A 14,072-nucleotide genomic window follows, 5' to 3' on the forward strand; every position below is an offset into this window, starting at 1 on the left:
AGTTCTTTGTTTAAGGTTAGAACCTATAACATTTAACATTTAAAACAGTCTGCAAGCAAGTTTTCCATTTGATCTTTCACACAGATATCAGGCATGAAACATTCGTTCGATGTGTCTTTTAGCCCATCCCTGCCTATTGCACTACATTACACTGTTTACTGTTGTATATATACTTTTTATATTGCCTTGTATATATATTTTATATATGCCACTTTTTATTTTGCTATTTTTAACATTTTGTTTAGCTTGTTGTGTGTATTGCTGCTGCTGCACTGCAATTTCCCGGCCTGGGACCAATAAAGTATATCTATCTATCTATCTATCTATCTATCTATCTATCTATCTATCTATCTATCACTGAGCTCTACAAAAACAATGATTACAAAAGTTTCACACACACACACACACACACACACAGTTGTGTTTCCATAACTTGTGGAGACAAGTGATTTATTTCCTGGTGGCTTAACCACCACCTAACAAACATTACTTGCCTAATCCTAATTCAAAATGAGACCCCAAAAACAGACACTTGAAACCAAGGTCAAAGTTAAATAAAAGATTTTAAATAGGCTACAAGAATGATTCCACAAAAACAGAGTTTTTACAATAGTTATCAAAAGTTCTTCTATTTCAGTCCAAATCGATGGGGCAGCAGGTGAGTGCACGCGGTCTCTATGAACAAAGGTTGGTTAAACGAGGGCTGAGACTGAGCTGAACAGACAGGCAGACACAAACTGGTGAACCTGAGCACAAAAAGACAAAAAGGTATTGTTTTCCAACATGATACAGAAATCCAGACACAAAATGAAGCTGATACTGTACTGCATAAGCACAGGAACAGTCTGATGATGAAGGTGAAATACAATCTTAAGAAGGCTGAGCTCAGAGTGGAGTTGATTGCAGAGAACTCAGGACAGATGCACAGCAGGACTGCCCAACTTCACTTTGGATTGGTGAAGGGAAACCACACACACACACACACACACACACACACACACACACACACACATACACATATACACATATAAAGAGGTCAAGGCGGGAGGAGAGTGGAAAAATACTAGGAGAGGCACAATCCTGACGTCCTAAACTTTACTTAAAATGAGACCTAGAATAGCTGATAATATTGTCTCTCTGGACGGCATCACTTTGGCCCCCAGTACGACTGCGAGGAACCTCTGCCTTATCTTTGATCAGGACGTGTCATTTATCTATCACATTAAACAGACCTCTAAGACCGCCTTCTTTCACCTCCGTAATATTGCTAAGATTAGGAGTGTCCTCTCTCAGAGTGATGCTGAAAAACTTGTCCATGCTTTCGTTACTTCTAGGCTGGACTACTGCAACTCACTATTGTCAGGATGTCCAAATTACTCCATTAATAGCATGCAGCTGATCCAGAATGCAGCAGCTAGAGTTTTAACAGGAATCAGTAAAAGGGATCATATCTCCTCCATCTTAGCTTCTCTTCACTGGCTTCCGGTAAAATTCAGAATAGACTTAAAAATTCTCCTACTTACATATAAGGCCCTAAATGGACTAGCCCCATCATACCTGCAGGATAGTCCCATATATTCCCAATAGATCACTCAGATCACAGAGTGCAGGTTTACTTGCAGTTCCCAGAGTTCATAAAAGTAGAATGGGAGGACGAGCCTTTAGCTATCAGGTACCCCTGCTGTGGAACCAGTTGCCAATCTGGGTTCGACAGGCAGACACCACCTCCACTTTTAAGACTAAACTTAAAACCTTTCTGTTTAGTAAAGCGTATAGTTAGCCTCGAACAAAGTGTGTAGGGCTGGTAGGCATAGTTATACTCACCTCATGATATACAGCCACAGGTAGAATAGGTCTGACTAACTGTTAATCTTTAAATCTCTATCATATCTAAGCTGCTATAGGCCTATGCTGCCGGGGGACACAAACATGATCCACCAAGCAGTTTCCCCTCCTCCTTCTCCTCTTCTATCCTCTCCCCCAATCAGATTAACATACAATTCCTTATTTTATGTCACTAACTGTGTCCAGTTCTCCTCGTAGTCTTGTGTCTCTCCCTCACTTTCTCTCTCTCTCTCTATATATATATCTTTCTGCAGGTATCTCTCCATCCAGATCTTCAAGTTGAACTGTAGCCGGCTCTATGACCAACCCAATGTCTACTGTTGACATCTGCCTGTCATTCTTCTGTGCACCGACTATCGGCGGGGTGGTTCTCCCTACGGGCCGAAATTGAACTGAATAGAATTGATAGGATAGTGATTTTCAACAGCACATAAAAAATACACGAATGATACAGCAGTTCATTATAATTTCATTATTACAATTTCAGTCTCGTGAAATGTTAAAACCATATTGAGGTGGTAGCAAAAGTGAAACTAAACAGTTGAGATTTTGTTTTACTTGTCTTTTTAGTAATGTCATTCTCATGTTGTTAACTGCTTTCCTGCCTGTACAACATCCATTGCACGTCTGCCCGTCCTGGGTGAGGGATCCCTCCTCTGTTGCTCACCCTGAGGTTTCTTCCATTTTTTCCTGTTAAGGGTTTTTCTGGGAGTTTTTCCTTAGTCGATGTGAGGGTCGAAGGGCAGAGGATGTTGCTGATGTTATGTTAAGCCCTTTGAGACAAACTGCTTGTAAAAATGGGCTATACAAATAAAGTTGTCTTGTCTTGTCTTGTCTTGTCCTTATTTAAACCTACTGTAACCCTAACATCAAGTCTTCACCCTACCTTTTAATGATTTATGTTGTGGGGACTCACATTTTGTCCCCACAGCTAAGGTGGGAGTAAGGTGGGTAGGTGGGTCTTCACAATGTGACTGTGTGAACAGATTTTTGTCCCCACAACTATAGGAATACACATCCACACGTGCACACACACACACACATGCAAACATACCATAGTCCCTGACAAAGCTGCTACACCAGTTGAACTGATCATTCAACAGTCACTGGTCACACCCATCTCTCTGCCTAATGTTGTCTGTATGCGTCTGTCTCTTTCTCGTCTCCTCATTAGCTGAGCAAACATCTGAATTCAAGGACTGCATAGAAGAGAGGTAGAAGAGAAGGAGAAAACTTCCCCTAGGTGTGGGAAAAGAGGACCATTTGAACAGGTACTGGTGACAGGAACAACAGGTTACTGAATAATTAGTTCAGGATCAGATTTCATAGTGCATTCAGCTATTGTAGCTTCAGGACTTATAAGTCCCATCTCAATTATGAGAATAGGCTACTTCTTGACTATGTCTTTCTCAACAGTTAATTTTAATCAGATAATGAACATCAGCCAGCTTTAGAATTGATTGCAGATAGCCAATGATGGTGCAGCATTATGCATTATTATGTTGACAAATCTGATTTCCGCTCTCACCTACAATAAGTCCATTTCATGATTACTGGAAAAAATCCAACCAACCAATTAAAAACATCCATTTCATGTGCTTCAGCAGCTGAGAGTAAGTCTGAATTCTTTGAAATAGACTATTAAACTTGTATTTACTAACATTACTTGATACAGTTTAATTACTATGAATTACAAGGATGGAAAATGTAAGCAACAAAATGAAGGAAATATAATATTTAATTTGTAACTTAGATTTACTGTTTGATCTAACACAAATGAAACACTTCTTGTACTTCTATTCCGGGGCTGTGTGTCTTAGTTTATGATAAAATTATATCTTAGTTGGTTGTGTTCTCCCAAGTTCCCAGGCCAGAAGGAACTATTTCCTGTATTTCCTGAAGAAAATGTGTGTGATTTCTGCATCTGCTGCTGTGCAATAATCAAAGGTCTTAAAATATTAGAGGTTGTTACATGGTAGACAGGATTGTAACTCTGACACTCTGCTCTGATGACAGGTTAATTTCTTTCAATTTTTTTCGTGTCCTGTTTTCCTCCTTTGTTAGTTTGCATTTATGCAACTAAAATAACTTCACTACAAGTAATACTACATTTGTCACAAAATTCTTTGCTAGAAGAGCTCTGCAAGGATAGTCAGTAAATTTTCTCTCCAGAATAACATTAGACAACTGTTTTCATAGATGGAGCAGTACTACATGCATGAATAGATGACTGAACTTTTGGAGTAAAATAAGTACTGCACTTTATGCTAAATTAACAGTGTTCATTTTTGTGTCCTCAGCAATAACCTTTTTCCATCTCTGTGTTTGCCTGTTGCTTCCCAGTATGGGCTCTGGGCAGAGCAGCGACAAATTGCACTGCAACCGCTATCTGAATGGACAGGGTCCTCCATCACTGGTACAACAAGGTTCTCCTTCCACATACACATCTAATTTTCTGTGTCTGTCTAGCTTTACATGATTCTCCTCCAGATAATTTGACCGAAACTGTCCTGCTGTCTGTGCAGCTAATGAAGGGGTGAATGAAATGTACAGAGCACCGAATGGCTTCCAGCCAGAGGGCCAGATGACCTGGGTGATCCTCCACAGAGACCTGCCAGGATTCCCTGATGACAACACCCTGCAGCTCAACTACATATTTCCAGATGGAATACAGACTGTAAGCATGGCTAAAACTATACTGTGCATCTATACTTAAAGCACTGAATATCTATCAAATATCTTACAGTTAATGTGCATATGCAGATTTCCAAGAATTCTGTGGAACTCACTGCCAAGATGAGGATTATTTCATATCACAAATTTTAACACAGGAACATTTTTTTATGTGCATTTCAACATTTGTGGATGACAGAAAAATTGATTTGGTGCAGAAACTAAAAAGATGCACAACTAGGCAGCTAGACTGAAACATCTCATTTTCTGTATGCTCTCTTTGAGCGTGTGTCTGTTTATTTGTTTGGTGTATATTGTTATATTGTTGTATTGTTGTGTTGTTGTATATATTGGTGTGTATTGTTTAAGTACGACATAATATGTATTCAGAGGAATAATTTTCACTGAACAAATGTCAGCTCCTTACAAATTGGATCAGGAAACAGCTTGATTTAAGGTACAAATACTTCTGGTATTCAAATTTGAAAAAGGAAACTGAAAGAGCCCAGCTTATTATGAAAGCATTCTTTGTATGAAAGAAGCTGATGATCTGGTTTTTCTGGTTAGCAAAGCTACAGGAGAACTGCTCAAAATTCAAACAGGACAGATTTCATGCTGTGTGTTTCCTGCAAGGAAGAAACCTTTCTTGAATGTCTTCAAGTGAAACCACTCGTACCTCTAAAAGATCAGTCAAGATTAAAAGTTTTGCACATTTTTTGCATTACTGTGACTGCAACCGCTTCAACTACCTCTCTTAGCTACCGCTGCTACAAAAATAGTCCTACCGTTGAGGGTAACATGAAGAGTAATTTCTCCCTATTATTTAGTTTCTAGCACTCCTCATCTGTGTGACTACCTAAAATGTTGGTGATGTAGGAACATACTGGATGATTTTTACAACTTCCCCTCCTAAACAATCTAAAAAAACTGACTAAACTTATATTCTTCTTCATTTGTATTGCTGTTGGGTTTACATTTTTATTAATATTTTGAAGTGATGCTTGTACTGATTAATTTGCAAAAATTCAGTTCAGTGCCAGCGTTGTTCATTTGTACTCCTTTTCTTTCCCCCTCTTTCCTTTCCCCAGCTTGATTAAGCATGATTAAGGATAGTATGGTTCTGTTTGGGTAACTCAAAGCATTTAGCTATATTGTAGTTCTAGAAGCATTTTGGTATTGATATACAGTATACTGTGTGGGTATGCTAAAGAAATTAAAATTCCTGGCTTAGTGAATGATTGTGTGAAACATAGCATGAAACAGGACATAAACCATCCACCCTGAGCTCATTCCTTGTGGTACAAACACATCACACCTCTGTATTGAAGCAAAACATTTGCAGCAAACTTTACTGAGGAAGCAATTTTTCTTTCAAGGTCAAAGGTCAAAGGCAATTGTTTTCTTCAGATGTATGAGCCAAAGCACGTAGAGAGTGTGAGAGTTTGTGAGAGGCAGGGTTGTTCACTGTTTCACTGAAACTTATCTTGCTGCAGGAGAAACACCCTCACCCTGGCCAGTCTTATGCAGGCCTGAGGCTCTGTGCTTACCTGCCTGACAACCGTGAGGGTAGGAAGGTTCTCAAGCTGTTGGACAAGGCCTTCAAGCAGCAGCTTCTGTTTACCATTGCTACCAATGAAGATGGAGAGGACATAATCACTCCAAGTTTTATTCCCCTGAAAACTCAACCGGATGGAGGGAGCACACAGTGAGTATAGTATAACAACAACCTTCCACTGGGAACTATTAAGGCAATATTGTATAAATATAATTTGACTGAAGAACAGGGTGACACAGTGGTGTGGTGGCTAGCACTGTCTCATCACAGCAAGAGGGTTCTGGATTCAAGTTCAGGTCTGGGCCCTTCCCTGCTGAGTTTGCATGTTCTCCCTGTGCCTGCTTGAGTTTTCTCCAGATACTCTGGCTGCCTGCAATAGTTCCAAAAAACATGCACATCAGGTTAACTGGCTACTCTACAGTGCTCTTTGTCGTGAGTGTGTGAGCATGTGTGATTGTCAGTCCTGTAACTGACTGATGACCAGTCCAGGTTGTGCCCCGCCTCTCATCTGTTGTCAGCTGGGATACGCTCCAGCCCCCACATGATCCTGCACTGATAAACAGTATACAAAATGGATGGATGTATGGATATAAGAGTGGAACTAATGATGAGCAGAATAAACCTGTCTTGATTCTAAATGAGGTGATCTGCAAAGGATTTTATCATAGTGTATGGTGTAACTACGTAAACATTTAAGGGAATTTTAGTCTTATCTTAGTCAAAGGAAACCGTAATTGTTTCAGTCCAGTTATAGAATAGAATAGAAGAGAATAGAATAGAAGTCTTTATTGTCACTATACAAGTACAGTGAGATGTCGTTCGGAGCAGGCCAACAGGTGCACGGAGTAGTTAAATAGAATGAGGATTCTAAAATGTACAACAATACATACAGCTAAAAATATAAACAGATATGCAAACCTAAGAAAAAAAATTAGAGTTGGGAAAAAATTATAGTTTTATGATTAAACACAAGGTGCATAGTAGGCACAGCAACTTGTGAAAGTGGTACTGCATGACAAGTAGTATTGCACAAGTCCAAGTATTGCACAACAGAGTAGTATTTTTGCACAACAGTATTATTGCACAGCAGAGTAGTACTGGTATACAGTGAGGTGCCATGTAGCAGCAGGGAGTACTGTGCCTCTCGCCTGTAGTCAGTTGGGATAGGCTCCAGCCCCCCATGACCCTGACGGATAAACGGTGTAGAAAATGGATGGATGGATATATAGCACCAAATCACAACAAAGCTGTCTCATGACAATTTCCAATTAGAGCATGTCTAGACGAAACTCTTAAATTTAGTTTTTAGTACAAGGAGAACCAACAAAGCCCCCCATGAGGAAGCACTTGGTGACAGTGGCAAGGAAAACGTCCCTTTGGAAGGCAGAAATCTTGTGTAAGTCTGCTGTTAGTTTAGTTGTGGCAATTCTCAGAACAGATCTGAGGTGTTCACCACTCAACTGGGATCTGTGGGGTGCTTTGTTGGTGTTCATCACACTAAAAGTCTGTTCACACACATAGAGTCAAACAACACCAGCATCCTCTGTGCCATCTTCTGGATGGTTTGGAAATTTTGGTTGCATTTAATGGGCGGCACAGTGGTGCAGTGGTTAGCACTGTCGCCTCATAGCAAGAGGGTTCCAGGTTTGAATCCCGGTCTGGGCCCTTCTGTGTGGAGTTTGCATGTTCTCCCTGTCCCTGTGTGGGTTTTCTCCGGGTACTCCGGCTTCCTCCCACAATACCAAAAACATGCACATTAGGTTAATTGGTTACTCTAAATTGCCCCTAGGTGTGAGTGCGAGAGTGTGTGGTTATCTGTCTTTGTGTGTTGGCCCTGCGATTGACTGGGGACCAGTCCAGGGTGTACCCCGCCTCTCGCCCGTAGTCAGCTGGGATAGGCTCCAGCTCCCCCGCGACCCTGACGGATAAGCGGTATAGAAAATGAATGGATGGATGGTTGCATTTAATGAAGCATAAAGTTGTTGAGTGATTTCCTGTATTTTTCTACACCTCTTTCAGCGTAGCCAGTGTGGGGAAATGAACGAATGACTTATTTGACATTTGCTTTGAAAATAAAGCTAGCTTGGTTTTGAAGGCTCTGATGTTTGTGAGCATTTCATGCACAAACTGGTCTTTCCCTTGGAGCTTCAGGTTCAGCTCATTCATCTGTGGACATACTGACACACATGAATGAGCAAATCACAAAGCCAAACTGTGTCACTCAGTTGTGGAAAATTGTCAGCTTTCTCAAGTAGCTCCAAGAATGAGATAATCTCCTGTTTGAGCTCCCACCCTTGACATACTTTCCCCAAACTTAACCAGTGGACATTCGTAAAGCAAGTCCTGGTGATCAGCGTTAGTTTCTTCAAGAAACTTAATAAACTGACAATGCTGAAGTCCCCTTGCTTGAATAAAGTTGACGAGTTTTACAATTGTCTTCACTACGTGATCAAGCTGTGATACAGATTTACTGCTTCCTGGTGAATTATGCATTGTAGGAAAATTACCTCCTGCTTTGAGTTGTCCTGTTTCACCCTCTCCTGGATTCTTTTGAGCAGACGTTTTTTCAAGTCAGATTTGGCGATCCATCTGTGGTAACATTGGCATGCGCACTCCAAAGTAGCTTGTGCCTCTTTATGACCCCCGACACTTTTTCATACAAGTCCCCTCCCCGTGTTTTCCCCTTTGGGAATTCCATGGCCAAAAACTCTTCCGTTATCAAAAAGATGTTAATTCATTTATTAATTAATCCCATTAATCCCTCTGATAAAAATTAAAAGCTGGGCGGTGTCCTTAATGTCATTACTTTCATCCAGTGCCAGGAAATATAATATAAATGACTTCGCTTTTTTGTTTAGCTTGCTAACTAAATCTTTGTCAATTAGCTTGACACGGTGGGTCACTGTCCTGCGTGATAAGCTAATTTTTTCAAATTTCTTTTTGCTCTCAGGGAACAAGATATCTGTTGTCTCTACTATGTACTCTTTGAGAAACTCCCCTTTGGAGAAAGGTTTGCTGGCCTTTGCTAATTTGAATGCCAACAAATAACTTGCCTTCGTGCTTGATTCTCTGATGGCAGTTTGTCGGATAAAGGTGTTTTGCTGAGCCTGCAAACTAGCTGCCAGCCTCTGATCTGTAGCCTTCCGTTTTTGCATTGACTGGTTGTTAACATAATTAGCACGCTTGGTGAAAAAGTGATGGCTGATGTATTCCTTTAAAACCGCAACAGTTTCTTGGCAAATAAGACATACAATCTTTGACCGGACTTCAGTGAAAAAATATTTGGTTGTCCAGTCCTTAAACACATTCCATTAAACACTCGGCACTCACTGTCAACTTTTCTTTTCTCTGGCTCACTCATTATTGCAGATGGGTTCAGACCAGTAGCAGAGTATTAACAGAGAGTAGCCCTGGCCCTGCGAAATCAATGTATCACCATGCCTAACAGGACAAGGTCAAATGAATGCAGTCATAATTATGATATGAATTGATTTAGGTAATTCTGTACCAATCTTCAACGGGCCGGATTAGAAGGACTAATGGGCTGGAATTGGCCCACGGACCATAGGTTAATTGGCTACTCTACATTACCCCTAGGTGTGAATATGAGAGAGTGTGGTTGTGTGTCAGCTCTGCGATTGCCTGGCGAACAGTCCAGGGTGTACCCCGCCTCTTGCCCATAGTCAGCTGGGATAGGTTCCAGCCCCCCCGGTGACCCTGACAGATAAGCAGTATAGAAAATGGATGGATGAATGGACTCTGTAGATACAAGTGTCTTTATGCCATAATCAGATGTATTCACTGCATTCAGGTGAGCTCCATTTCACTAATTGTGAGACTACTAACACCAATTGGCTGGACCTCTGCTGATTTAGGTTTAGCCACCTGACATTGACCTCTGCTTGTAGCTATCAATGGTACCTCTACTCTGACCTATGAAAAGGATGAGTTGGGGTGATTCTGATCTTCCAGTAAGACCGACGAGCTTATGACGCTGGTCCGGTTGCAGAGGGAGTACAGGGAGTGCCGCCTTATGTGTTTCACTGAGACCACGTATTTAAAGTGTCAATTCATAACGCAGTTATCTCAAGACACCTTACAGGTGTGTAAACAACACATTCAAAAAAAAAAAAAGAACAAAATCAGAGAGAAACAGGTCCGAGGGCAAAACCCCACACTGAGTAAGCATTTGGCGACAGTGGCGAGGAAAAACTTCCTTTTAACAGGAAGAAACCTCGAGCAGAACCAGACTCAGTGTAGACAGCCTTCTGCTGTGACCGCCTGGGGGGGAGAGACAGGAGAGGAGAGACAGGAGAGAGGGGAGAAGAGCGACAGGGAGATGGAGAGAGAAAGGAGAAGGGGAGATAGAGAAAAAAAGGAGCGGGAGAGAGGAGAGACAGGGAGGATAGAGAGAACAGTGCAGAGCAGGAGCAGCAGGAGCAGCAGGATCCGGGCAGGGCCATGGAGAGGGTTATGGATCCAGCAGCACTGTCAGTGCAATAGACCGGGCCATAGAGAACTCAGGATGCAGCAGAGGTACCAGGCCTCAGAAGGGCGGGGTAGGATATTCTGGATCCAGCAGCATGCTCCGGAAGTGCTGAGAAAAGATGGAGCACAAGAGCTCCGGGAGAGAGAGCGAGTTGTATTGTACCAGTGATGGGACATGATGAGTTCTGAGCTCTGAAAGCTCAGTGTCTAAGGATCTCCCCCCAGCAATCTAAGCCTATAACAGCATAACTAGGGGTTGGTCCAGGCAGAGCCTGAACAGTCCTAACTATAGGCTTTGTCAAAAAGAAGGGATTTAAGTCTACTTTTTAACATAGAGAGGGTGTCTGCATTCTACTCCTTCATTCCCACTACTACTACAACTCAATAGTATAGTACTTTTTTCCTCCCTTATGTGGACTTGTATATAGCTGTGTATTGTACAGATTGAATGCAGCTTGAGTGCTTGAACGCACTGTTGTTGTGAGCTGCCATGACAAGTGCATTTCACCACTGCTTTTTTTTATTTTTTTTGCTGTTGTTGTTTTGTTTGTCTGCTTGTTTTTTGATTTAGTAGTAGTAGAAGTCAGCTTTCAACAAACTCATTGTGCGGTGTACAGAATCATCAACAACAGGATCATGAGATGTCTTTCCATCTTGGAATAGACTGATCATAAAAGTGTAGTCAGTAACAAGGTTTTGTTTGGCTCATTTAGCTGTTAGTTTAACAGATGGGCACATGCATAGCAGCCTTCAAAGGGTGGCATGAGAAGTCTGAAATCTATTGTGCTAATTACTGTCTTCTTGTAACTTGTGTTGTTTCAGTGATGGCTATCCAGACTCTGACTACCTGAAGACTGTGAGAAAGCTACTGAGGGATAAAGGCATTGAGTAACAACAAACACACAAGCTGAAGACACTTAAAAATTAAATTTTTTTAGATATATATTATATTATATTATATTAGATATATCTCAATTGAACTGAATAGAATTGATAGGATAGTGATTTTCAACAGCACATAAACAATACATGAATGATACAGCAGTTCATTACAATTTCATTATTCTAATTTCAGTCTCGTGAAATGTTAAAACCATATTGAGGTGGTATCAAAAGTGAAACTAAACAGTTGAGATTTTGTTTTACTTATCTTTTTAGTAATGTCATTCTCATGTTGTTAACTGCTTTCCTGCCTGTACAACATCCATTGCACGTCTGCCCGTCCTGGGTAAGGGATCCCTCCTCTGTTGCTCACCCTGAGGTTTCTTCCATTTTTTCCTGTTAAAGGTTTTTCTGGGAGTTTTTCCTTAGTCGATGTGAGGGTCGAAGGGCAGAGGATGTTGCTGATGTTATGTTAAGCCCTTTGAGACAAACTGCTTGTAAAACTGGGCTATACAAATAAAGTTGTCATATAATGGAGGTTATTATTGTATTTCTGTATTGTATAACTGTATGGTTGAGCTTAATATGTCATTTATTTTTAAGCAGTGCATCTAACAATGTAATCTGAATGTTTACTGGACAATCCATTGTTGTAGAAGACCTATTGTTTAAATTTTGTAATGGCAGACACCAGGTTTAAAGTCATGGATTGGGTGAAAAAAATGCCATATAAAATGATTCTAATTGTTCCTTGAAATCATAGTAATCTTGCAATGTGTTTTTCTTTTAGATTTTTGTTTTCATAGAACAATTACAGATTACAGAACAGATTATTTGTGTGATATTAGAAAATAATTTTGCAATACAAGAATTTCCCTTCAGGGATAAATAAAGGAATTCTGATTCTGATTCTGATTCTGAATACAGTAAAACATCTCTTCAGAGATGTTATTGATGCATTGAATACAATGCTTGATTAACCATGCAAGAATTCTTAATCTTGCAAGCAACCAGAGCACTGCCACTTTAATGTCTTTAATATTTGATACTGAAGTAAAGAAAAACCGACAGAAAACTAAGTAAATAACCTTGAAATCAAACAAAAATTAATCTCAAGATACAAGAAGATACAAGATACAAGATAGGTTTATTTGTTACACACACAATCATACACGGTACAATATGCAGTGAAATTCTTTTTGTCCCTGCTACCAAAAAATAGATAAGTAAAATAGAATGAGTGAAATTACATATTATAAAATAGAAACCTTATAAAAAATAATAAAATTAAAAATGTGAAAGTATTTACAGTAATGTGAAGTATTTACATGTACAGTATTTACATCTAGTGCAGGTGGGAGTAGGATTGTCCAGATTAACGCTCACTGTTGAGCAGACGGAAGGAAGAAGACTGGGGGAAGAAGCTTTTCCTCATCCTCTCAGTGTTGGTTCTCAGGCAGCGGAACCAACGGCCTGATGGCAGCAGGGAGAGGAGTGAGTGTCAGGGGTGATGGAGCTGTCTGAGGATCTTCTCAGCTCTCGACCTGCATCGTTTGGTGTAAATGTCCTGCAGGTCGGGTAGAGTTGCTCCTCAGCTGAGCGGACTACCCTCCTAAGTCCCAAGAGGTCCTGCTTTGTGCAGCTGCCCATTCATCTCGTGGCAAAATAAAAATAAATAAAACTAAATATTTAAAAAACACTATGTCTAAAAATGCTTTTTGTATAACATAACAGTAATCATAGTACAATATGAAGCATCTTGTAATGACTTAAAAGGTACTGGTAAACTACTGGTATCCCACTGCAAGGATAACGGTATATTATAATTTTTAAGGACTTGTTGCTATACATGGCCATGGTTTGCTTCAAGTTAAGTGAAAAAGACATTTTTTTAAAAAAAAAAAAAATGTTTACAGGTGTATTAAAGCATACATAAGTGTTAATGTGTGTCTGACATTATTTTTGATGAAAAAAGCATAATTACACACCAAATACATTTTAGAAGTTGAAACACTGGATACAAGATGTCTCCTACTGTAAATTCCATTCTCACTATATGTGCACTGGTGGCTTTAAGTTTCTACATCATACTTGGTTATGATTGGACCGGTATTTACTTCAGAACTGTTTATGATATCACAATTATCAAATTTACACTTTCAGCAATTAATGTGAAAACAATCTTGCAGTGTTAGACTCTGCACATACTCTTTACAGACAAATGTATCAAGACACATCTCATGGGGCTGTTTTTCAGGGTTTGGACTAGATCCCTTACTTCCAGCGAAGAAAAATTCCAACAGAAATTCCCAGAATCTAGTGGAAAGCCTTCCGAGAAGAATGGAGGCTGTTACAAAGTGTTTAGAATGCAATGTCATTAAAGTCCATCCATCCATTTTCTAAACCACTTATCCATCAGGGTCACGGAGCCTATCCCAGCTGACTACGGGCGAGAGACGGGGTATCAGTCAATCACAGGGCTGACACACAAAGGCAGACAACCACACACTCTCACACTCACACCTAGGGCCAATGTAGAGTAGCCAATTAACCCAATGTGCATGTTTTGGGATTGGAAGGGGAGTATCCAGAGAAAACCCACGCAGGCACAGGGAGAATATGCAAACTC

At 40.3% G+C, this 14,072-nt stretch overlaps 1 protein-coding gene across 4 annotated transcripts; it reads left to right on the top strand.

Moving 5' to 3' along the window:
- The first annotated feature begins 2,961 nt into the window (after positions 1-2,961).
- On the top strand, positions 2,962-11,575 carry dtx3l1 (deltex E3 ubiquitin ligase 3L1). Of its 4 annotated transcripts, none has more exons than XM_046370544.1 (5): positions 2,962-3,116; positions 4,189-4,271; positions 4,371-4,522; positions 6,012-6,223; positions 11,384-11,575. In XM_046370544.1, exons 2-5 carry the CDS (start codon positions 4,190-4,192, stop codon positions 11,451-11,453), a joined length of 516 nt encoding a protein of 171 aa, XP_046226500.1. In that variant the 5' UTR covers positions 2,962-3,116; position 4,189; the 3' UTR covers positions 11,454-11,575. The 4 variants fall into 4 exon arrangements, with proteins under 4 accessions (XP_046226500.1, XP_046226502.1, XP_046226501.1 ...); XM_046370546.1 differs by having other exon boundaries at positions 4,189-4,261; XM_046370545.1 differs by having other exon boundaries at positions 2,968-3,116; positions 4,146-4,271.
- Positions 11,576-14,072: the final 2,497 nt, after the last annotated feature.

The sequence above is a fragment of the Scatophagus argus genome, chromosome 18, assembly GCF_020382885.2.
Source record: "Scatophagus argus isolate fScaArg1 chromosome 18, fScaArg1.pri, whole genome shotgun sequence".
Taxonomy (NCBI): Eukaryota; Metazoa; Chordata; class Actinopteri; family Scatophagidae; genus Scatophagus; species Scatophagus argus.

Bases quoted from the DNA above. Each gene is read 5' to 3' on its own strand.
- dtx3l1 (XM_046370544.1), top strand. From the start codon at position 4,190: ATGGGCTCTGGGCAGAGCAGCGACAAATTGCACTGCAACCGCTATCTG. The intron at 4,272-4,370 runs GTTCTCCTTCCA...CTGTCTGTGCAG, and splicing joins TCCATCACTGGTACAACAAG to CTAATGAAGGGGTGAATGAA. The intron at 4,523-6,011 runs GTAAGCATGGCT...ATCTTGCTGCAG, and splicing joins TTCCAGATGGAATACAGACT to GAGAAACACCCTCACCCTGG.